Source organism: Rattus norvegicus, chromosome 12, assembly GCF_021556685.1.
Source record: "Rattus norvegicus strain SHRSP/BbbUtx chromosome 12, alternate assembly SHRSP_T2T, whole genome shotgun sequence".
Lineage (NCBI taxonomy): Eukaryota > Metazoa > Chordata > Mammalia > Rodentia > Muridae > Rattus > Rattus norvegicus.
In genome coordinates, this window is record NC_141545.1 from 20946988 (window position 1) to 20968910 (window position 21923).

At 48.7% G+C, this 21923-nt stretch overlaps 1 protein-coding gene across 2 annotated transcripts in view; it reads left to right on the forward strand.

Moving 5' to 3' along the window:
- Snx8 (sorting nexin 8) overlaps positions 1-21923 on the forward strand; it is a 48706-nt gene that overhangs the window by 11738 nt on the left and 15045 nt on the right. Inside the window, exons 1-4 of one of the 2 annotated variants that reach the window (XM_087577926.1) lie at positions 8865-9046; positions 15347-15537; positions 18017-18134; positions 19927-20048. In XM_087577926.1, the coding sequence (XP_087434052.1) occupies positions 8956-9046; positions 15347-15537; positions 18017-18134; positions 19927-20048 (522 nt within the window). In that variant the 5' untranslated portion in view covers positions 8865-8955. 2 annotated transcript variants of the gene reach the window in all.

Consider the following 21923-nt stretch of genomic DNA (forward strand, 5'->3'; position numbering starts at 1 on the left):
TTGTAGCTTTGGCTCTCCTGAAGACAACTGGCCTGTTTTTCTTTTCTTTTTAAAAAAAAAATTACTTATTTATTGTGTACAGTGTTCTACCTGCATGTATGCCTGCACACCAGAAGAGGACACCAGATCCCATTATAGATGGTTCTGAGCTACCATGTGGTTGCTGGGAATTGAACTCAGGACCTCTGGAAGAGCAGTCAGTGCTCTTAACCGCTTAACCATCTCTCCAGCCCAACTGGCTTGTTTTTAAATTTTTAAAAATTATATTTATCCTTGTCAGGTGGTAGTGGTGCATACCTCTGATTCCATCACTTGGGAAGTAAAGGCAGGCAGACCTCTGAGTTTGAGGCCAGCCTGGTCTACAGTTCTAGGACAAAAAAATTATTGTGTGTATGTAAGAAGGTTTCCTCGGGCCTGCATGTGCATGTGACCAGAACTCAGGTTGTCTCAAAGAATCTTACCCCTGAGCTGTGTCTCAGCTCCTTCATAGTTCTTAACATTTACATCTGTGCTCCCTTTTCTAATGCCCTTTCAAGACAGTGTCTCAGGAATGCTTTGAGCTTACTGTGTAGCCCTGGCTGGCTTTGAACTGAGATCTTTCTCCTTTCACCTTCCAGTTGCTAGTGTCATGGATGTGAGCCACTACACTCAGCTGTGATCCTCTTTTTGTTTTTTTGAGACAAAGTCTCTCTGTGTAGTCCTGGAACTCACTCTGTAGACCAGGCTAGCCTAGAACTCAGAGATCTCTACCTACCAAGCGCTGAGATTAAAGGCATGTGCTACTACACCCAGTGATCGATTTCTTTCTCTCTCTCTCTCTCTCTCTCTCTCTCTCTCTCTCGCTCTCGCTCTCGCTCTCGCTCTCTCTCTCTCTCCCATCTCTCTCTCTCTCTCTCTCTCTCTCTCTCTCTGTGTGTGTGTGTGTGTGTGTGTGTGTGTACAAATGTGGATAAAAAGGCCAGAGGTTGGCAATGGGTGTCTTCTATAGTTAATCAATTAATCTTCATCACCTTAATTTTTGAGTCAAGGTCTTACTAAACCTGGAGATTACCTGGTTTGGCTAGACTGTCTTGTCAGAGAGCTCCAGGGATTCCCCTGGCTCTGCTCTTCAGTGCTTGATTATAGCCATGCACTGTTATGCTTTTTATGTGGGTTTTGGGAGATTGAACTTGGATCCTCCCACTTGTATGGCAAGCACTTTACTGACTGAGCCATCCCCACATCCCTGTGAACCATTTTCTACTGTGTGTGCTGTTGAGGGTAGGGGTCTGGCTGGGTGCTAATTCTTTCTGGGTGCACATGCTGTGCTGTTTCATGTTTGGTGGCCTTGGAGAGTCAGAGGTTTTGATTTGGGGGAAAGCCATGAACAAAGGAGGACTCAAGAAGGAGGCTTAGGGCTGGGACGCTTGTTTAGGTTGTATAAGGTCTTGGGTTCCATTCCTAGCACTGCATTGAACCAGGTGTGCCTGTAATCTCAGCACCGAGGAGGGAGAGGATTAGAATTTCAAGGCCATCCTTGGTTGTACAGGGAGTTTGAGGTTAACCCTCTTTCTTCTACTTCTGTTCTAAAACCCAGAAAGACTCAGTCTAATGCTGAGAACTATAAGGAGGATCAGTAGATGATGCATCTCCATCTTGGAGTAGGTATTTGAACTGAGCTTACGGGATTCGGATCAGATCTCCACACTAATACGCACTAGCAGGCTAGGATGGCCCACAAGTTTTGTTGGTACTGTGTTCCCAAGTAAAGACATTGAGCCACTGCTGGAGACATGGCTCCACTCTCTGCAGCTCGGCTATGTTGTACATTGTAGCATTACCTCACTAGGGTTCTTCCCTATGCTCCTTTGGCAAAATAAATATGGCTGACCTGCGACAGGGGCTCATGGTGCAGGAGGAAGGATCTTACCAGCAGGAGATGTTGTCTCAGGGTTCACTACTGTTGTGTCTGTTGCCGATCCTCCCCGTCAGCAGCTTTTGTCGCTGCTGCTCACTCAGGCACAGTTCCCATGGCTTGCAAGACTATAAATGAGATCCGTTGGTGCTGGAAGGATGTGCAGCAGTTGCCATGGTAACACACAGTTTCTACTCTTCGCCTGAATTATATGACTTTCTTGCTTGAGTTTATGACTTTGCTCTTATTCATCCAGCAGGCGTTAATTGAGCATCTGCTGTAGACTGGGCATCTTTCTTTTAATTACACACACACACACACATACGCGCGCGCGCGCACACACACACATACGCGCGCGCGCGCACACACACACACACACACACACACACACACACACACACACACCATCGTGGCTAGAGAGATGGCTCAGTGGTTGAGAACACTGGCTGCTCTTCAGGTGACTGGAGTTCAGTTCCCAGAGCCCATATGGCAGCTCGTAAGTCTGTAGCTCCAGTTCTAGGGGATCAAGCACCATCTTCTGACCTCGGGCACTTCAGACATGTGGTGCATAGATGCACATGGAAACAAATACCTAAAATAAAGTTTTTGTTTTTTTTTTTTCCTTCGGAGCTGGGGACCGAACCCAGGGCCTTGAGCTTGCTAGGCAAGCGCTCTACCACTGAGCTAAATCCCCAACCCCTTAAAATAAAGTTTTTGAAATGTTTTGTTCCCATGTATACACCTGTTTGTGTCTATAGCTGTGTGTGTGTTCTGTGTTTGTACATATGCTTGTCTTCATGTGCATATGTGTACCAGCTCTTGTTCTCATGTGTCACATCCTTTCCTTTTTTCTTTTTTCCCTTGGGACATGGCCTTGCTGGCTGAGAGATCACCTCTCAAGGTGACCAATGGTTTGGACCCGCCATTCCCTCTCAGTGCTGGAGATCAAGTTTAAGTTCTTATTCTTTTTTTTTTTTAATAATTTATTTATTGTAAATATAGTACACTATAGCTGTCTTCAGACACACCAGAAGAGGGCATCAGATCTCATTACAGATGGCTGTGAGCCACCATGTGGTTGCTGGGATTTGAACTAGGGACCTCTGGACGAGCAGTCAGTGCTCTTAACCGCTGAGCCATCTCTCCAGCCCCCTTAAGTTCTTATTCTTACCAGAAGTACTTCACTGACTCAACCCTCTCTCCAGCTGGTTCCCCCACCCCATTCCCTTTCAGTACTGAGGTCAAATAATTCATTGTTCTGCCTAGTCTGGCTAGCCACCTTGCTCTGGGGAATTGTCTCGGCCTTCTAGACGATGGAGTTATAGTGGCTGTCCTCTGTGGGCACTTGGCATTTACATGTTCTGGGGATCATATCCTCACACTTCTAAGGCAAGTGCTTTATCGATAGAGCCACGTCCTTAGCCCGTCACTATTCTTAGTGCCTGGGACAGTGTCTGAACATGGTGAGTGCAGACCACCTTGCAGAGATTGTGGTCTTAGGAGAACCACACAGCCGTCAGGAGATGCAATAAACAAAACCTTTACCTTAGGATGTGCTGGGGGCTTAGATGTTGCAAACCACAGCCACCGCTAATAAAAAATGCCACAGAGGAAGCAATGCTCACAGCGAGGCTCCTGAGGAGGGTAGGAAGTTGGTTCAGCCCTGTAAGGGTTTGGTGGGGGGGCAGGGTGGTGAGCCTTCTGGGCAGAGGAGACAGGGCCAAGGCCTGGGTCTCAGGTAGCCCAGGCTGGTCTGGGGCTCCTGCTGGATGGCTCACTCTTCATTGGTGCGGTGCTGGGGATGGAACCCAAGGCTTCGTGCATACTAGGCAAGCACTCGACCCACTGACCCACATGCCCCCTTAGTTTCCTCTTTTAACATAATGAGGGGTTCCCCCCACCACTGTGTTTCAGGGGAGTACTTGGTCCTCCCATGAACAGGATCTTTGAGGGCATCTTATCTAATACTTTACCATTAGGAATCTGGCATCAGTCCCACAGGCAGAAAAACTAGCTTGTGATTCCATAGACTATCCTAGGTACTGAGTGAAACTGTAGCAGAATGTGTTCTATTTGAGGCTGTTCATGCCTTTTATAGTAGCAGAGACCAGTTGATAAGCCTGCCTAAGTGAAGCTCAGTGATGTCACCTGCTGTGAGGACTCCATCTTCATAGGACTGGACATGGACAAAAGGACTGTAGTAAGCCCAGGAATTACACTAGATACTCTAGCTACTCAAGGGTTGGAGTACAACTTGAAACTTGTAGGCCTGACTGGGAATCTTTTTTTTTTTTTAAGATTTATTTATGTATACAGCATTTTGCCTGTATGTATGCCTGCGACCCAGAAGAGGGTACCAAATCTCATTATAGATGGTTAAGAGCCATTATCTGGTTGCTGGGAATTGAATTCAAAACCTCCAGAAGAGCAAATGCTCTTAATCTCTGAGCCTGCTCTCCAGCCCCTGCCTGGGAATCTTATGAATGAAACCTTGTCTGCAAATGAAAAGTAAAAACATGGATGAGGGGAATGGCTCAGTGGCAGACCCCCCTGCATTGAATCCCCCAGTGAGGGGCTGGGGTGTGGCTCAGTGGTACAGCCCCTGCCTAGAATCCCCCAGGGAGGGGCTGGGGTGTGGCTTGGTGGTATGGTATTAGCTTACCATCTGTGAGCCTTTGTGTTAAATTTTTAATAAAGAAAAGTCTGTAAATTAGTTGATTATAAGTTTTGAAAGATGTATATGTCTTTTAGACTGAGGGAAGGAGGACAGAAAATACTGAGCATTGGTCCAAGTGAGAGGCAGCTGGGCCTGTTGCTTGAGGGGGTGTAGATTGGCTGAGTCACTTTGGAAAACTGGAAATATTTACTGAACGGAGCATATGCAAGTGCTGTGATCCGGCACATACACTCCACGCCTGTGTTATGTATCCAACAGAAGTGCATGCACCATATGTCCACAGAAAGCCATGTTCTGGAACATTTTCGGTAGTGCCATGTGTCATAGATTGTCAGTGAAACCACCCAGATGCCCAGCAGACATGGAGCGAGTGGACAGCGGGCCATAGCTGCATGGTAGGATCCATGGGACAGGCTGTCACTGTGTGACTTGGGAGCCTCAAGCCGAGGGAGGAGGTTGGAACCTGGGCTCTTGACTTCACTGTACAAAAGAGACTAGGTCAGCCTGTGAGAGATGTGTCCCATGTTGATGAAATGTTAGCCTGTCATTTCTTACTTTAAAAAACAAAACCACACAGCATCTTTCTCTCTCGCCTTTGTTAGCCTTGTACTTTATGTAGATGAGGCTGGTCTTGAACTAAGGGATCCATTTGGCTGCCACTTCTTCCATGGATTGAGGGTATGCACCATCCCCCAACTACCGGCAGTAGGTTTTTTTTTTTTTTTAATGTTTTGGGGCATTTGAGAATCCACTTGCCTCAGTCTCCACGTGCCTTTTTTCTGTTGTTTTGGGTGTTTGAAATACTTTGTGGGGCTGGAGAGATGGCTCAGAGGTTAAGAGCACCGACTGCTCTTCCAGAGGTCCTGAGTTCAAATCCCAGCAACCACATGGTGGCTCACAACCATCTGTAATGGGATCTGATGCCCTCTTCTGGTGTGTCTGAAGACAGCTACAGTGTACTCATATACAAAATAAAATAAATAAATCTTTAAAAAAAATACTTTGTGATTAAAACAACCATAGAGACATTTCAAAGACATTTAGCCAAAAAGAAAAAAAAATTGAACAGACCGAATGAAAAAGTGTTATTAGTGACTACTTGAGCAGCTAGGGGTTTAGGCAGTTTTGTTGTGAAGACGCGTTCTGTAGACATGTGGAAACACTTGCTATTTGCATAGCCATCCATATGGAGCAGTGCGGGCTGCGGAGGAGGAGTTGAGCTGGAAGTCATATGATGGCTATGCAAGGGCTTCCTCCTTTCCCTATCCTGCAGTGCTGGAGAGGAATCCAGGGCTCCAGACGTGCCAAGGACGTTTCCTCACAGCTCTGCTTCTTTGCAGATCGAATCTTATTATCTGCGTGCTACACACTGGCCTCAAACTCCTGGATTCACAAGTCCTCCTGCCTCAGCCTCTGAACTGAGGTGCACGTTCCTTATGCCCCGTGTCTGAAGTTGCTGTGCGTCAGACCAGGGCTCAGTGGTACAGTGCTTGCCTAGCATGCGGGACTCTGGGTTTTAGCCCCAGCAATGGGACGGACAGAAACAGGAGAGCGGTGCCATTAGTTAGCGCCCGCACAGAAGCAGGGGCCTGTCCGAGTCAGGAAAGAACCTGGGCTGGAGCCTGTGGCCTGTAGATGGAAGACTGCTGCTTCCTGCATCTCAGGGACGTCCTGCTGTCTCCTGGCTTCCGAGCTGCTGAATTGTCATTCCTGAGGCTGTGGTCGATAAGGATGGGGAAACTGCTGCTCCCGTTTCCTGAGGACAACTTGTTTATTTCAGAACTCAGCTCCGAGGTTTCTGTTTATTTCAATTTTATTAAAACTGAAGAAAATGTTTATACATGTGAATATTTTGTCAACATGTGTGGATGCTCACTGGGTACACGCTTGGTACCTGTAGAAGCAAGGAAAGGGAGTTGAATCCTTGAACTTCAGTTACAAGTGGTTGTTAGTCATCATGGGGTGCTGGGAATTGAACTTGTAACACTGGTAACCGCTGACCGATCAGTTTTCCAGTCTCCAGAGAACTTGCTAAATAGTTTCATAAGCTTGAGAAGGAATCTGCATGCTGAATACTGAAGGTATTTCCCACTCCATTACCTACCCTTTAGAGCCCCCTGTCCATCTTTGACACAGGATCTTGCTATGTGACTAAGGTCTTAGAGTCAGCATTTCCTGTGCCCCAGCCCCTCATGGGGGATTCTGGGTAAGTGCTCTGCTGCTTAGCTATATCCTCAGCTTTGTCTTTACTTTGGCGACAGTTTCTCATCAAGTTACCTGGTTTGCTCTTGAACTCACTCTGTGGCCTAGTCAGGACTTAAACTTGCCATCCTCCTGTCTTAGTGGTTTCAGTGCAGGGGTCCCAGATAGGAACCGCCACGTCAGGCGCCTCCATTTCATTTCTTGTTCATGCACTCGTACTCTGACACGGTGCTGTTATTTTTCCCGATCTTGAAAATTAAGACCCTAAAGCATTTAGGAGCATCTGGTCACTGTCACATGTTGGGAGTGTGTGTAGGCATGGTCTTAATTTACATCTGTCTGTCCCTGACACTGGTTGGTTCTCAGTCTATGCATGGCCCTGGGGCCAGCAAAATGACAGTGCCTAGGAATTTATGTGGAATGCTCATCCTGGTCCTGGAGGCTTGGAATCTCTGAGCGGGTGGGGAATGGTTGCGGCGGCCTTCTGCGTGAACAAGCCTGCCAGGTGATTAATGTAGCTCCAGTTTGGAGTCCTGAGCTCTGGGCCTCTGTCTTCTGTCACTGACCTTCCTTATCCTGCTGTGAACTGACAGCTGAGGCTGGCCTCTTAGAGTTGTAGATCACTGAGCTTGGAGTCTACAGGAAGGAGCAGTTGGTTCCTTCTGCCATCAAGACAGAAGATACTCACAACCTCTTTGAGAACATCAAGTGTCCTGTTGGCCAGTGCAACTTTCTCTGGGGAAGACATAGGAGCTAGGACCTTCTTTGTCTGGTTATTTTTTGAGGTAGGGTCTATGTAGCCTTGGCTATCTTGGAACTCACTGTATAGACCAGACTGGCCTCAAACTCACAGAGCTCCACCTGTCTGTGCCTCCCAAATGCTGGGACTGAACACGTTTGCCACCATGCCCAGCCCAGACATAGAAGCTGCTGTTCGTTATTGGGAGGGCACTGACCAGCCAAAAGAATGATACCATCTGAGCCCAGCTTGCAAAACCAGTTGAGTTTATTTGGGTTAGTTACAGGCAATCCATGGACTGGCAGCCAGTCCCAGTCATCATTTAGGATCCTGGAAGAGGGAAGGGCCCTGCCTCTTTCCCTCCAGGGAACCATGCCAGTAGGCTGAATCTCATGTGGGTTCAGACAGCAGTGCTTAGGTTCAGCCTATAGGAAGCAGTCACATGGCACCTGGGATGGTTCTAAGAGAGCTTTCCGTGGTGAAGGATGTCTATCCTACCAACATGGAGTGGTATGGTCCTGAGCTAGTCTGGGCTAGCCTTCCTAGCAGCAGCATATGCAGGGGACGGCCACTGAGCTGCTTCTCTGTCCCAGTATACAGTACTGTATACAGTACTGTATATAGTACACCTTGCAGGGAGTCTTCTGACCTGGGACTGCTATGCTGTAGTCAGCATTTGCAAAGGAGGGAAAGGACTGTGGCATGGTTTATTGGGGAGATCCTGTTTGCCGCTGAACCCTTTGGACTAATTTAGTACTGAATATTGAATTCAGGGCTTTGTGTATGTTAGGCAGGGGCTCTGCCACTGAGCTACGCCCCAGCCCGTCATTGGGGATTCTAGGCAGGGGCTCTACCACTGAGTCACGCCCCCAGCTCCTCACTGGGGGATTCTAGGCAGGGGCTCTACCACTGTGCCCACGCCCCAGCCCCTCATTGGGGATTCTAGGCAGGGGCACTACCACTGAGTCACACCCCAGCTCCTCACTGGGGGATTCTAGGCAGGGGCTCTACCACTGAGCCACGCCCCCAGCCCCTCACTGGGGGGATTCTAAGCAAGCAATCTACTAGAGCTATATTCCCAGCCTACTTTTTACTTTCTGAGATAAGACTGGCCTTGAACTCATTGTATTTTTCCAGGTTGGTCTTGAACTTGTGATCTTTCTGATTGAGCTTCTTCCCAAGTAGCTCATCTTGAGAGCAGGCTGTACCACCAGTCATGGCTTCTGGTGGAACACTTTTGAAGTTTTTGTTGGTGACTTCACAAAATGCTTTCAGACTGGAGAGTAATAAATCTGGAAGGAAGTTGGTGACGTTTATTGAGTGTTTTATTTTCACCAGCTATTTTCAGCTCCGCTGTGTCATTTAATTCTGAGGCACACTGCCTGCCAGCTGAGAGCCCCACAGTAAAGCAATTTGTTCCAGAATGGTTAAAGCAGGGAGCACATGAAGTTGGTGGGAGCTTCTAGGGGACGATGGAGGGACTGCAAGAATTCTTGCTGTGTTCTCTGCATAAGTGCTGTAGGCCAGCTGGGTGGTAAGTGCTCCTCTGGTGCCCGAGTGTGCGTGTGTGTGTGTGTGTGTGTGTATGTGTGTGTGTGTGTGCGCGCGCGTGTGTGTGTGTGTGTGTGTGTGTTGATATTGGGTCTTGCAGGGGTTGGGGATTTAGCTCAGCGGTAGAGCACTTGCCTGGCAGGCTCAAGGCCCTGGGTTCGATCCCCAGCTCCGAAAAAAAAAAAAAAGATATTGGTTCTTGCTGTAGGTCAAAAATCTTGCTGGCCTCAAAATCTGAATTCTCCTTCCTCTGCTTCCTGAGTTCTGGGATTATAGAATTTTTTAAATTACATTTATCCATTTGTTCATGCGGGAGAACATATGTGCCTCTGTGCACTGTGGCAGTCCGAGGACAGCTTGAGAGGTGTTCCCTCCCAGGGATCAAACTAAAGTGCTCAGGCTTGGAAGCAAGTGGTTTTACCTGCTGCGCCATCTCACCAGCCCCTGTGCCTGACGCTTTATGTCCAGTTTGCAAGCGATCAATACTGCGCTCGGGTTGGTCATTCGCTGGCCCACATACCTGCTGGAATAGGGAGGCTGGTTTCCACCAGATGTCTCTGTCAGAGCTTGCCTTTGCCTTTCAGTGCCTCAGCCTGGCTGCTTTCTCATCTGCTCTTCTTATTTCTGTGGAGCTGGGGTAGTACACAGTGTATCTCTGTCTCTAGTGGCCATGGACACTGAGAAAGGTAAGGGTTAAGATGCTCATTGCTCATCCCAAAGAATCCAGATTCTTGTTCTTGTCCTTACTGCTGCATATGGTCCAAAACAAAACTTTCTTGCTTTGAGACAGTTTGGGTATGTAACCCAGGGTGACCCTTATCTCATATGTGTCCCTCTGCCTTGGAAGTTCTGGGATCACAGATGTGTAAGTCTCTTTTGAAGGGCTGGAGAGTAGCTCCACAGTTGAGTGCCTATGGCTTTTGCAGAGAACCCATGTGGTGGCTCACAAACGAGTGTTGGGATCCAGCAGGCCCCCAAATTTAGCACATTAATACCCGGGGTCATACTGTGTTGTGGTTGGTGCCTCGGAGGAGAGCTGTGAGGACATTTGGGTCTTTTTATTCATAGAAGTGTGGCTTTAATATTTGCATCCCCTCCCTCTTTACTCCTTGTCTCCTCACTTATATGTGTGTGCACATGTTGTGTTCAAACGTGTGTGCAGAGGTGTGTGTAGTTGCAGAGGTTACCTTGGGTGATGTTAGTGTTCTTCCGCCTTGACATACTTTAAAATGTGTATTTATTGTATGTTGCATGTTCGTGTGTGGAGGTGAGGGGGCAACTTTTAGGAGTCAACTTTTTCCTACTTTTACGTGAATTCCGGGTTTGTTGGCCTGTGCCTGTATCTCCTGGCCATCTTGCTAGTCCTGTTTTTATTTATTTACTTTTATTTTCATAGATGTATTTGTTAGTGAAAAGTAAAAACACAGTTGACTAGAGACCAAGGAAACAGCCCAGTCAGTACTTGCCATGTCCACATAAGAACCTAACTTTCATCCCCAGGACCCATGACTTCAGGCCAGGTATGGTGGCACACACGTGCTTTGCCTGTGTACCCTGTGTACCATGTGTATGTCTGGTGACTATGCAGGCCAGAAGAGGGCATTACATCTGTTAGGAGCCACCATGTGGGTGCTGGAAACCAAACCCAGGTCTTCTGCAAGGTCAGCAGGTATTCATCAGAGTCACCTTTCTAGTCCCAAGTGTTCCTGTCTTTTTTTTTTTTTTTTTTTTTTTTCGGAGCTGGGGACCGAACCCAGGGCCTTGCGCTCGCTAGGCAAGCACTCTACCGCTGAGCTAAATCCCCAACCCTGTGTTCCTGTCTTTTGAGATCCTGTTTTTTTGTATGTGTATATGATTGTGCGTGCACAGTGCATTCTAGTGGACAACCTCAGGTATGTCATTCTCAGAAACAATGTCTTAGTCAGGGTTCCATTGCTGAAAAGAGACACTTTGACCAAGGCAACTCTTATAAAGGACAACATTTAATTGGGGCTGGCTTACAGTTTTAGAGGTTCAGTCCATTATCATCATGGCAGGAAGCTTGGCATTATGGAGGCAGACTTGGCGCTGGAGTTGCTAAGAGTTCTATACTTGATCCAAAGGCAGCCAGGAGAAGACTGCAATTTCACACTGGGTGGAGATTGAGCATAGGAGACCTCAAAGCCAACCACCACACTGACATACTTCCTCCAACAAGGCCACACCCACTCCAAAAAGGTTACACCACCTAATAGTGTCATTCTCTGTGGGCTAAGCATTCAGACACATGAGTCTATGTGGGCCAGATGTATTCAAACCACTGTACACACTGTCTGAGACAGAGTCTCTCATTAGCCTAGCACTTGTTGATTAGGCTAGGGTAGACCTGGCGGCCTACAGTCAATGCCAGGGTCCTTCTGTCTGTGCCTTGCCAGATGGGATTATTAGTGTGTGCCACCATACCTGGCCTGAAGTCATGGGTCCTGGGGATGAAAGTTAGGTTCTTATGTGGACATGGCAAGTACTGACAGGGCTGTTTCCTTGGTCTCTAGTCAACTGTGTTTTTACTTTTCAGTTTAATTGTATGGGTTGGCATGTGTGTGCAAGCTACAGTATGCTTGTGGAAGTCAGATGGTTTAAGGGAGTTGGTTCTCCCTTTCACCACTTAGTAGGCACCACTTAGAAGGCAATCAGGCTTGGCAAGCACCATTACCTGTTGAATCATTTTATTAGTCCCTTTCATCATAATTTGAAATAGGGTCTATGTAGCCCAAGCTGGTCGCAAACTCTGTTTTGTTTTGTTATTTGAGACAGTTTCTCCATGTTGCCCTGGCTGTGCACCAGGCTGGCCTTGAACTCAGAAATCTGCCTGCCTCTGCCTCTGCCTCTGCCTCTGCCTCTGCCTCTGCCTCTGCCTCTGCCTCTGCCTCTGCCTCTGCCTCTGCCTCTGCCTCTGCCTCTGCCTCTGCCTCTGCCTCTGCCTCTGCCTCTGCCTCTGCCTCTGCCTCTGCCTCTGCCTCTCTTCCTCTGCCTTTCTGCCTCTCTTCCTCTGCCTCTCTGCCTCTGCCTCTTTGCCCCTGCCTCTCTGCCCTTGCTTCTCTGCCCCTGCCTCTCTGCCCTTGCTTCTCTGCCTCTGCCTCTCTGCCTCTGCCTCTCTGCCTCTCTGCCTCTCTGCCTCTGCCTCTCTGCCTCTGCCTCTGCCTCTCTGCCCCTGCCTCTCTGCCCCTGCCTCTCTGCCCCTGTCTCTCTGCCCCTGCCTCTCTGCCCTTGCTTCTCTGCCTCCTGAGTGGAGTGGAGTGGAGTGGAGTGGAGTGGAGTGGAGTGGAGTGCTGGGATTAAAGGCATGAGCCACCACTGCCCTGCATGAACTCTTGCTCCTCTGTGCCTCTAACTCCTGAGTGTGCTCAGGGTCACATGCGTGCACCCTGACGCCTGGCTTTCGAGGGTGTTTGAGAGAAGCCAAGGGTCAGGGTGCTGTTTGTGCTTTAGTGGATATTTTAGAGGTCTGACTTTTAGATTCTGCTGTGTTCAAAGTTTGCATTCTTCACCCACATGTGATCCTTTGCTAATTATTACTGAGGTCTCTGGTTGTCTGAGAGGACTGCCTTATCTTAATCTTTGGGGAAATCATGATGATAAATGCATGCTTAACGGAGAACTTTGAAAAAGATTCAGCTGGGCACAGTGGCTCACAGCTCGGATTCCAGCACCTGGGAGGCCAAGGCAGGTGAGCATTTACTGAATTCACAGCTAGACTGGTCTGTGTTTTGATTTCCTGCCAGCCAGGGCTAAGGTAATGGGGTCTGGAAAAAAATATCTCTTAATAGACCTTGGTTGCCCCTCTGTTTCTGACCTTTCTTCTGGTCCACTCGTTTCCTATCCTCATGTCATTTGTATTACCTTGCTGTTTTTCACCAGGCATTGTGTTTTGAGATAAGGTGTCACCACTGTATCCCAGGCTGTGCTTGTCCTGCCTCTGCCTCTGAGATTCTGGAATTATAGGCATGTTTTTATACTATTATTAATTATTATTATTACTACCACTATTATGCACGTGTGTTATTTTGTTTCATTTTTTGAGACCAGGTCTCCTTATGTAGTCAGGCTGGGCTAGAAATGAGGATCCTCCTGCCTCAGCCTCTTGAGTGCTGGAATTATCACTGTGTGCCACCACATCTTGTGTACATCATCTAATCAATCAATCAATCAATCAGTCAGTCAATCACTCTCCTTGAAATCCTGATCCTCTTACCTCCACTAAGTGCTGGGATTACAGGTGTGTGCCACTGTGTCTGCCCTGTCTTTAGACTTCTGTGGTTTTTTTTTTTTTTTTATTCATTTATTATATATAAGTATACTGTAGCTGTCTTCAGACACACCAGAGGAGGGCATCATATCTCTTTACAGATGGTTGTGAGCCACCATGTGGTTGCTGGGAATTGAACTCAGGACCTCTGGAAGAGCAGCCGGGTACTCTTAACCGCTGAGCCATCTCTCCAGCCCGACTTCTGTGGTTTTAATAAAAAAATTGGCCGTTTGACCTGACTTGAGGGTTTTCTAGTACCCAAAGTATCACTCAGGCCCACCATCCCAGTGTTTTCATCTCTCTGCCCCTCAGCCTTCTGCTTCCCAGTCTCCAAAATCATGAGCTAGGAAATGTTCTAAGGCCCTGTGGTAGTGTGAATGAGAATGGCCCCCATAGGCCCATATACTTGAATACTTGGTTCCCAGTTGGTAGAACTATTTAGGAAGGATTAGGAGGTGTGGCCTTGTTGGAAAAGATGTGTCTCAAGGGGTGGGCTTGGAGGTTTCAAAAGCCCACAGAATTCCAGTTGGCTTCCTCTCTGCCTAGGGGTTATTATCACAACATGTAAGTTTTTGTCAGCTACTGCTTGCCTGCCTGCCTGCCGCCATGCTTCCCCCCATTATGGTCACAGACTCACCCCCTGAAACTGCAAGCAAGTTACCCCTTAAATGCTTTCTTTTATAAGTTGCCTTGGTCATGGTGTCTCTTCCTGCAATAGAACAGTAACTAAGGCAGACACTTTGGGACTGGAGAGAAATCTTACTTGTTAAGAGCACTGGCCGCTCTAGCTGAGGACCTGTATTCATTCAGTTCTCTGCACCTATGTAGAGGTGCAACTCTCAGTTAATCCAGTTCCATGACTTAAAATAATAGACCCAGGGGCTGGAGAATGGTGTGTCTCAAAAGTACTTGCTGTTTTTGCAGAAGACCCTGGTTTGGTGTTTAGTATCCACTTGGGCAGTTCACAACTGCTTGTAGCTTCAAGGGATCCAACAGCCTTTTCTTCCCTTCACTCATACTCAGAGGCACAAACCCCTTACAAACACACACACATATGCCTAATTAAAAAAAATTAAATCTGCACTTTCTCACTTCTGGAGGAGAAAAGTTCTCCCACCAGGCCCAGGCACCACTATTCAGTGTATGTATGTATATATATAATATATATACACATGCATATGCATACACATCTGTATTTACTATCCTAGGTGTGGGTGTGGATGTATGCATGCCGTTGTCCAAGTGGAACCAGAGGACAGCCTCCAGCCCAGTGCTCACCTTCTACCTTGTTTGAACAGGGCCTCATCAGTGTTGTACACTATGAACTAGCTGGCCTTCAAGCCTCCATTCTGCTATCTCTGCCCTCCATCTCTCTGTGCAGTGCCAGGATCACAAACTTGTGCTTCTAGTTCAACTCTCTGTGGGTTCTGGGGAATTAACTCCTCACACTAGAATGGCGAGTGCTTTACCTAAGCCATCAGCCCAGCCTTGAGCAGAATGCTTTTAGTTTATTCTGTATATTCAGAATTTTCTAGCCATTAGTTATTTAGAAGTTTTGTTTTATTTTAGTTTGTTTTTGGTTTTCAAGACAGGTTTTCTCTGTATAACCCTGGCCTGGAACTCACTCTGTAGACCAGGCTGGCCTCAATCTCACAGCGATCCACCTGCCTCTGCCTCCCAGGTACTGGAATTACAGGCATGAGCCACCACTGCCCGGCTGGAGGAATGGCTTTATACGTTGTTTGCCTGTTGTTAAGTTGCAAGCATTCCCTCCCATCTTAACTGTGCTGTAATCCTCCTCCATGAATTCACCCATTCACACAGCTGAAGCCTCCTGCAGGGATTCTTCTGGGTACTGTAGCTTCGGGAAGGGGTGGGTCTGGTGTGGGAGTGTGACAGTGGCCAGAGTCCACGTGCTGAGCTGGCACAGGCAACAGGGAGGCCCCACTCCCTGAGCAGCTAACTGTCCTAACCTGTCACCCACCTTGTTTCTCTCAGGCCCACAAACATCCCAGGTCACCGAGTGGAGGAACCTGGACCCCAGGCGAATGCAGATGCCTCAGGGGAATCCGTTGCTGCTGTCCTACACCCTGCAGGAGCTGCTGGCCAAGGACACGGTGCAGGTGGAGCTCATCCCTGAGAAGAAGGGCCTGTTCCTTAAGCATGTGGAGTACGAGGTTTCCAGCCAGGTACCTGGGACCCAGTGTGCTGTAGTGGGGGAGCCACAGAACAGCCTTGGGCAGGGTGGTGGGAGAGGGGTCTGGCTGGCTTTAGGGGGTGACCCAGTACCCGATGATGCTGGTGAACTGGCCAGCCAGCTTCTAAATAGCTGCTGGTGCCCAGAGCTGCTTCTGACTCAGCTAGGCCTCTCTCAGGTTCATCCTTTGACTGCAATCTTTCTTAGGAATCTTACCTAATCTGTCTGCCTGCCTGCCTGCCTGCCTGCCTGCCTGCCTGTCTGCCCGCCTGCCTGTCTCTCTTTTTCTTATACAGGATCTTGCTATATAACCCTGGCTAACTTTGAACTTATAGCGATTCTAGTGCCCTGGCTGCCTGAGTTCCAGGATTATAGGCCTGAGCTACCAGAAATCCTTTGAAAAAAAGATCGATTATTTATTTATTTATTTATTTATTTATTTATTTATTTATTTATTTGTGATAGGGTCTCATATATCTCAGGCTAGTCTTGAACTCTCAGAGATTTGCCTTCCTCTGCTTCCTAAATACCGGGATTATAGGTGTTTGCCACCATGCCCAGCTACAGTCTTTTTGTCTCTAGAGTGCATGCCTGCAGTGCCATTGGCCCAGTGCTGGTTTTCCACATTGGCAATCCCCTGTGATCAGAACATCAGACCAGTGGGATCTGGGTTTCAACCCTGTCTTCCATTTAAGGGGAGGGCAAACTCATGCCCTTGACCCAAATGTCGGGGTTCACCTGTTCATCTGTCTGTTGGGACAGGCTTGGTTTGGTGATCAGCAGCTTGTGGTATCCCCAAGGAACCAGATTTCTTGGTCATTTTGTTCCTCCTTCCATGAATTTTGGGTATCTTGCTCCAGTTAGACTGGATTTAGCAGTTTTGCTATATGTCCTGTAATAGTGTAGTTCATAGCTGACACCATCTTCTGGTCCCGTATTGTCCTCAGTGTGTGGGAATTGCAGGGGCAGAACAGGGCCCATACACTTCTGAGAAGCACAGCCTGGGCTGCCCCTGGAGTTGGGGTGCAGGGCTGAGCTGGAGGGTCTCCCTCAGGGATGCTTCCCGGATAGCATTTCTATCTGCTAATCTGTAGAAGCTGTGAGGACTTGGGGGAAGAGGGTTCTTGACTGCAGTGAAGCAGCCCTTGTAACTGGGTCTGGCACACTAAATGTGGGAAGCTGTACTAGCTCCTGGTGAGCCTCCTGCTTGTTTTTTCCCCTCCTTGCAGGCTTTTTTTCCTGTTATATATATATTTTTTCTTCTTGGGATCTGTCTTTATTTCTCAATGCTAGGGTTATAGGTAGTGTCACACACTACCATACCTGGCTTTTTTTTTTTTTTTTTTTTGGTTCTTTTTTTTCGGAGCTGGGGACCGAACCCAGGGCCTTGCGCTTCCTAGGCAAGCGCTCTAACCACTGAGCTAAATCCCCAACCCCCATACCTGGCTTTTACCTGGATGCTGGATATCTGAACTTGGGGCCTCATGCTTGTGTAGTGAGCACTGTACCTACCTTGTCATCTCCTCAGCCATATGCATTACTTTTTAAGAGCAGGGTTTTACCTGTCCAAGCAGTGAAGAAGTCTCATCATGACAGAGAGCTATGCAAACATTATAATTTGTATTTTTTTTTTTTTTTCGGAGCTGGGGACCGAACCCAGGGCCTTGCGCTTGCTAGGCAAGTGCTCTACCACTGAGCTAAATCCCCAACACCAATTTGTATTTTTTTAATAGTATAGAATAGAGTTTATTTAGGTCATGGGGAGGGGAGTTGAGGGAGTAGAGACAAAGAAAGGCAGGGTGGGGAGGGAAGAGGCTGGCCTTCAGCTCTTGGAGAGATCGTGGAGTGGAGTGGGGAAAGAAGGGGCAGAGTGAGAAGAGAGTAATAGGGTAAGAGAGTAAAGGAATAAGAGCTATAATTTATATTTCTGTGTAGAATTCTAGAACTTTTACTTTTGGCAGAAAGATGGGGAGAGAGGGTGAGGAATTTCATAACATTGCTCCTGTGAGTTCTGTTGCATGGTGGGAGAAGGCAAAGAGGGCTGATGGCAGAGGTGGACTTTCTAGTAACCTGGTAGGGAAAGGCAAGAGAGTTGAACTTAAAAGTCAGCTCATGATACAGTATGAGTTTAAGGCCAGCCTGGGCAGCTTTGTTAGATTAGATTTCAAAAAGTAAAAAGAGAGCTGGGGTGTGGCTCAGTGGTAGAGCCCCTGCCTAGAATCCCCCAGTGAGGGGCTGGGGTGTGGCTCAGTGGTAAAGTTCCTGCCTAGAATCCCCCAGTGAGGGGCTGGGGTGTGGCTCAGTGGTAAAGCTCCTGCCTAGAATCCCCCAGTGAGGGGCTGGAGGCGTGGCTCAGTGGTAGAGCTCCTGCCTAGAATCCCCCAGTGAGGGGCTGGAGGCGTGGCTCAGAGGTAAAGCATCTTCCTAGAAGAAGTTGTGTAGTTGCTGATGTCCTGCTTATTATTTTATAGCGCTTCAAGTCCTCCGTGTACAGACGCTACAATGACTTCGTGGTCTTCCATGAAGTGCTGCTTCACAAGTTCCCGTACCGCATGGTACCAGCCCTTCCACCCAAGAGAGTGCTGGGAGGTAAGGCAAGGCACAGGGAGGCCCAGTTAGTGGAAGCAAGCTGCACTCCTGGTTGCTGGCGTGTTGCTGGGTGGGCCCACTGTAGCCCAAGATGCTGCAGCTTATGTTCTAGGAGGGGCAGGTAGGAGGGCTGCAGTGCACAGGCACCTTGGCCCTCCTGAGGTCAGAGCCCTACTCGGAGGGTGGCCAGCCTCAGGTGCTTTCTGGCCCCAGTGTTGCCCCTGCAGGGTGCTTTGGGCTATGCATGGGGTTACTAGGATCAGACCTGCTTCTTGTAGGGTGCCAGCCATCACAGCATCTTTCTTATCAACTGCAAATGAACCCCAATGAAACTTGATTGGCACATTTGTTGCTGTAATAAAATGTCAGACCAAAGCAACTAAGGAAGGAAGGTGCAGTTGTCATAGGGAAAGCCAGGGCCACAGGAGCAGTCTGAGGCAGCTGCTCACATGGCATCCACAGCCAGGAAGAGAGATGGGAGCTCAGTTCTTTTTTTGCTTTTTCTTCATTGCTGGACCTCAGACAAAGGAATGAAGCTGGCCACCTTTAGGGTGTGTCTTCCCGATTCAATTAATCTAATCTAGAAACTCACTCACACACAAGCTAGGAGCTGGTGATTCTAGATCTTATCAAGTTGACAATCACTATAAACCGTTAAATGGGCAGCCTAATCCGGGTGGTCAAGGCGGGAGGATCGTGAGTTCCAGATTGGTCTGGGCTACATCAGTCAAGCTGCAAGGCCTGCCAGGTCACTTTCCTGGAGTCCCCGACCTTCTAGTGCAGTGAACGTGCACAGCAGAGAACTTGGTTGGGTTTTATGTAGAGTTACAGCTACCGTCCTGAAGCTCCTCACTGCTTATTCACACTGGGTGGCTCAGCTGCTGTGACTGGCCTCGGGACAGCCCTGCTCCTCACTGACAAGGAATGTTGTATCCAGTGGGAGTTGGAAGATGGACTATCAGGAAGAGACCACTGCCTGCATCCGAGCTGGTTCTGTCCTGTCAGGGCTAATGAGCGCCTGGAGGTTCAGCAAACACAGTCACCTGACTCACGTTTCTGAGAGCTCCCTGGTGGAGGACGCCTGGAGGGTTAGGTGGGGTGGGGTGGGCCTTATGTCACTGTATTTTTCCTTTTCCTTTTTGACTTGGTTTGAGACCGGGTTGCACTAGAACTTGCTATTTATTTAGAGCAGGCTGGTCTCTGCCTCCTGAGTGTTGGGATTAAAAGCCTGTGCTACCACACTTGACTTTTAGTATTTGTGTGACAGGCTCTCACTCTGATGAGCTCTGATAAGCCTGGAGCTCACTGAGATTGCAGCCTTCCTGCTTCAGCCTCCCAAGTGCTGAAATTAAAGGCGGTTGCCACCAGACTGGGAGTCTGAGTTGCAGTATCAGCACATTAAAGCCAGTCTTAGAGCAAGGTGCTTCAGCCACACCCTCCTAAGTTGCCTTTCTCGCAGATGGCTGTGGGGAGTTTTATGGTTCCCAGTTGCTTTTGTTTAGGATAAGGTCTTACTTTGTGGCCAGTCTGGCCTCAGACACTCTGTAGCTCAGGCTGTACTCCAGCTGAAGTCCTCTTTCTTCGGTCTTCTGAGTGCTAGCTAGCTACACAGATGTGTCACACGCCCCACTCCCAGTGTTTTCAGTTGACACTGACAGACCTGGCCACTCCTGCACCCAGGTGTGTTTGGGAGCTCTGTTGCCCCGTGTTCTTAGCCTCGGGTGAGTTGCTTGGAAGCCTGCTCTGAGTGGGGGCTCTGCTGACCGTGTGGTGACGCTGTATTCTCCTCCAGCCGACCGGGAGTTCATCGAGGGCCGCCGGAGGGCCCTGAAGCGCTTCATCAACCTGGTGGCCCGGCACCCGCCCTTCTCTGAGGATGTGCTCCTGAAGCTCTTCCTCTCCTTCAGTGGCTCAGTAAGTATATCCCTTGGTCCCGTCCGGGGTGGAATTCTGGGATCTGAGTCTCTAGCTGCTTTCTGTTTTTATTTGAGACCTGGTCGCTCACTCAGGCTGACCCAGCCTGGGCTCATGCTGGAGACAGTCCTCCTGACTCAGCCTCCCAAGTTCTGGGAGCCCATACCTAGATTTTATTCCGTGAACCTGTGTTACTTCTCTTGTCTCCTGTCCCTTGTTTGAATGTTCAGAGTGAATTTGTTTGTGATTGACAAAACAAGGCTTCTTTCTAAGGTACAGCCTGGGCATCATTGTAAAGAGGCCTCCTTGTGTGACCTGGAGGCTTTGTGTAGCTCTGGCTCTAGTGCACGTACGTATTGAGAAGTTTTTCTTTCATGGGGTTATTAATGGTGGAGTCCAGGGTGAGACAATGTGTGTGCCTGTGTTAGGAATCAGGGCCTGGTCCTCTCTAGACAGCACTGTGAACAGGTGCGAGCCCAAGGGTTCTTTTTTTTTTTTTTTTTTTTTTTTTGGTTCTTTTTTTCGGAGCTGGGGACCGAACCCAGGGCCTTGCGCTTCCTAGGTAAGCGCTCTACCACTGAGCTAAATCCCCAGCCCCAAGGGTTCTTAATTGTATGTGGAAGGTTCCCACAACCTTCTAGGTAAGCAGGTTCTGTGATGGGTGGGCAGGACAAGGAGGGGAACCTCTGCTTGAATGGGCACTTGGGGCTTTCTGAGCCCTACCCACTTGCAGGGCAGGGGACATGGGCAGTCAGGAGTCAGCACAGTTTGTTTCGTATGCTTGTGTGTGTAGTGTGTGTATACATGAGTACTTGTTAGTGTGTGCATACTGACCCTAGAAGAGGATGTTAGGTGTCCTGTTTATCCCTCCTCACCTTACTCTCTAGAGACAGGGTCTTTCAGTGGACTTGGAGCCAGGCTGGCAGTCAGCAATCCCCAGCCCTCCCTGTTTTCCACAATATTGGAGTTAGCGGTACCTGTGGCCATGTGCAGCCTTTCACATGGGCTGGCGTGTCAGACTCATACTCCCATGCTCTAGCGGTAAATACTCTTATCCACTGAGCCATCTCCTAACCTAGCCTAGTGTTTGTACTTGATTTTACTTCCCCATGGGCAGCTGGCCTCTTTGGGAAGGTCCTAGGCTTTTAATAAGTCACCCCTCTACCCCCACCCCCCAGTTATCTCTCCACCTCCAGTGGATAGTGTAAGTGCTTGCAGCCTTGTTTCTTTTTGTGGTGCTGCCTTTGCACCTTGAGCCTCATGCATGGTAGGCACCTACCTGCTCTCTAGTGAGACTCTCCTAACCCTAGTGTGGCCTTCAAGCCGGGGTGCAGTATTGCTGAATTCTGATCCAGAATGAGGTGGAACCAAGAAGCCACCTGCACTCCAGGCAGAGGACTAAGCATCGGGTACTGAGGGTATACAGCCCTCTCTATGGTGATGGGAAGCTCTCATGTCTCTGTCGATGGATGGGCGGGGTGTGTCTGTGATGTCCCTCTCCTCAGTTTCCCTTTTTGGTAAAAGAGAATTAGAAACGTTCTTAAAGCTCTCCACAAAGACTTAGCTGCTCACTATGTGTTTCTGTGTCTCCCAAGTGGCTCTGCCTTATCTGAAGTCTTGGCTTTGCCAGGGAGGCCTCTGTCCAGGACCACATGTCAGGGCCTGGCCTGAGCCTGAGTACCCACTGTCTTTCCTTTCCTGCCAGCCCGTTCCTGCATTCTTACGGAACCCTAACCCTAAAGATCTATTCACAGGAAGCAGTCTCTCTCCCCATCCACTGCTGCACGGAGTGTGGAAGGTGTCGTGGCCCCATGTCTGTCTCTGGGGTTTATGCTGGCCTGTTGTAGATGGAACTCTGGTTTTGGAGAGGGCTTC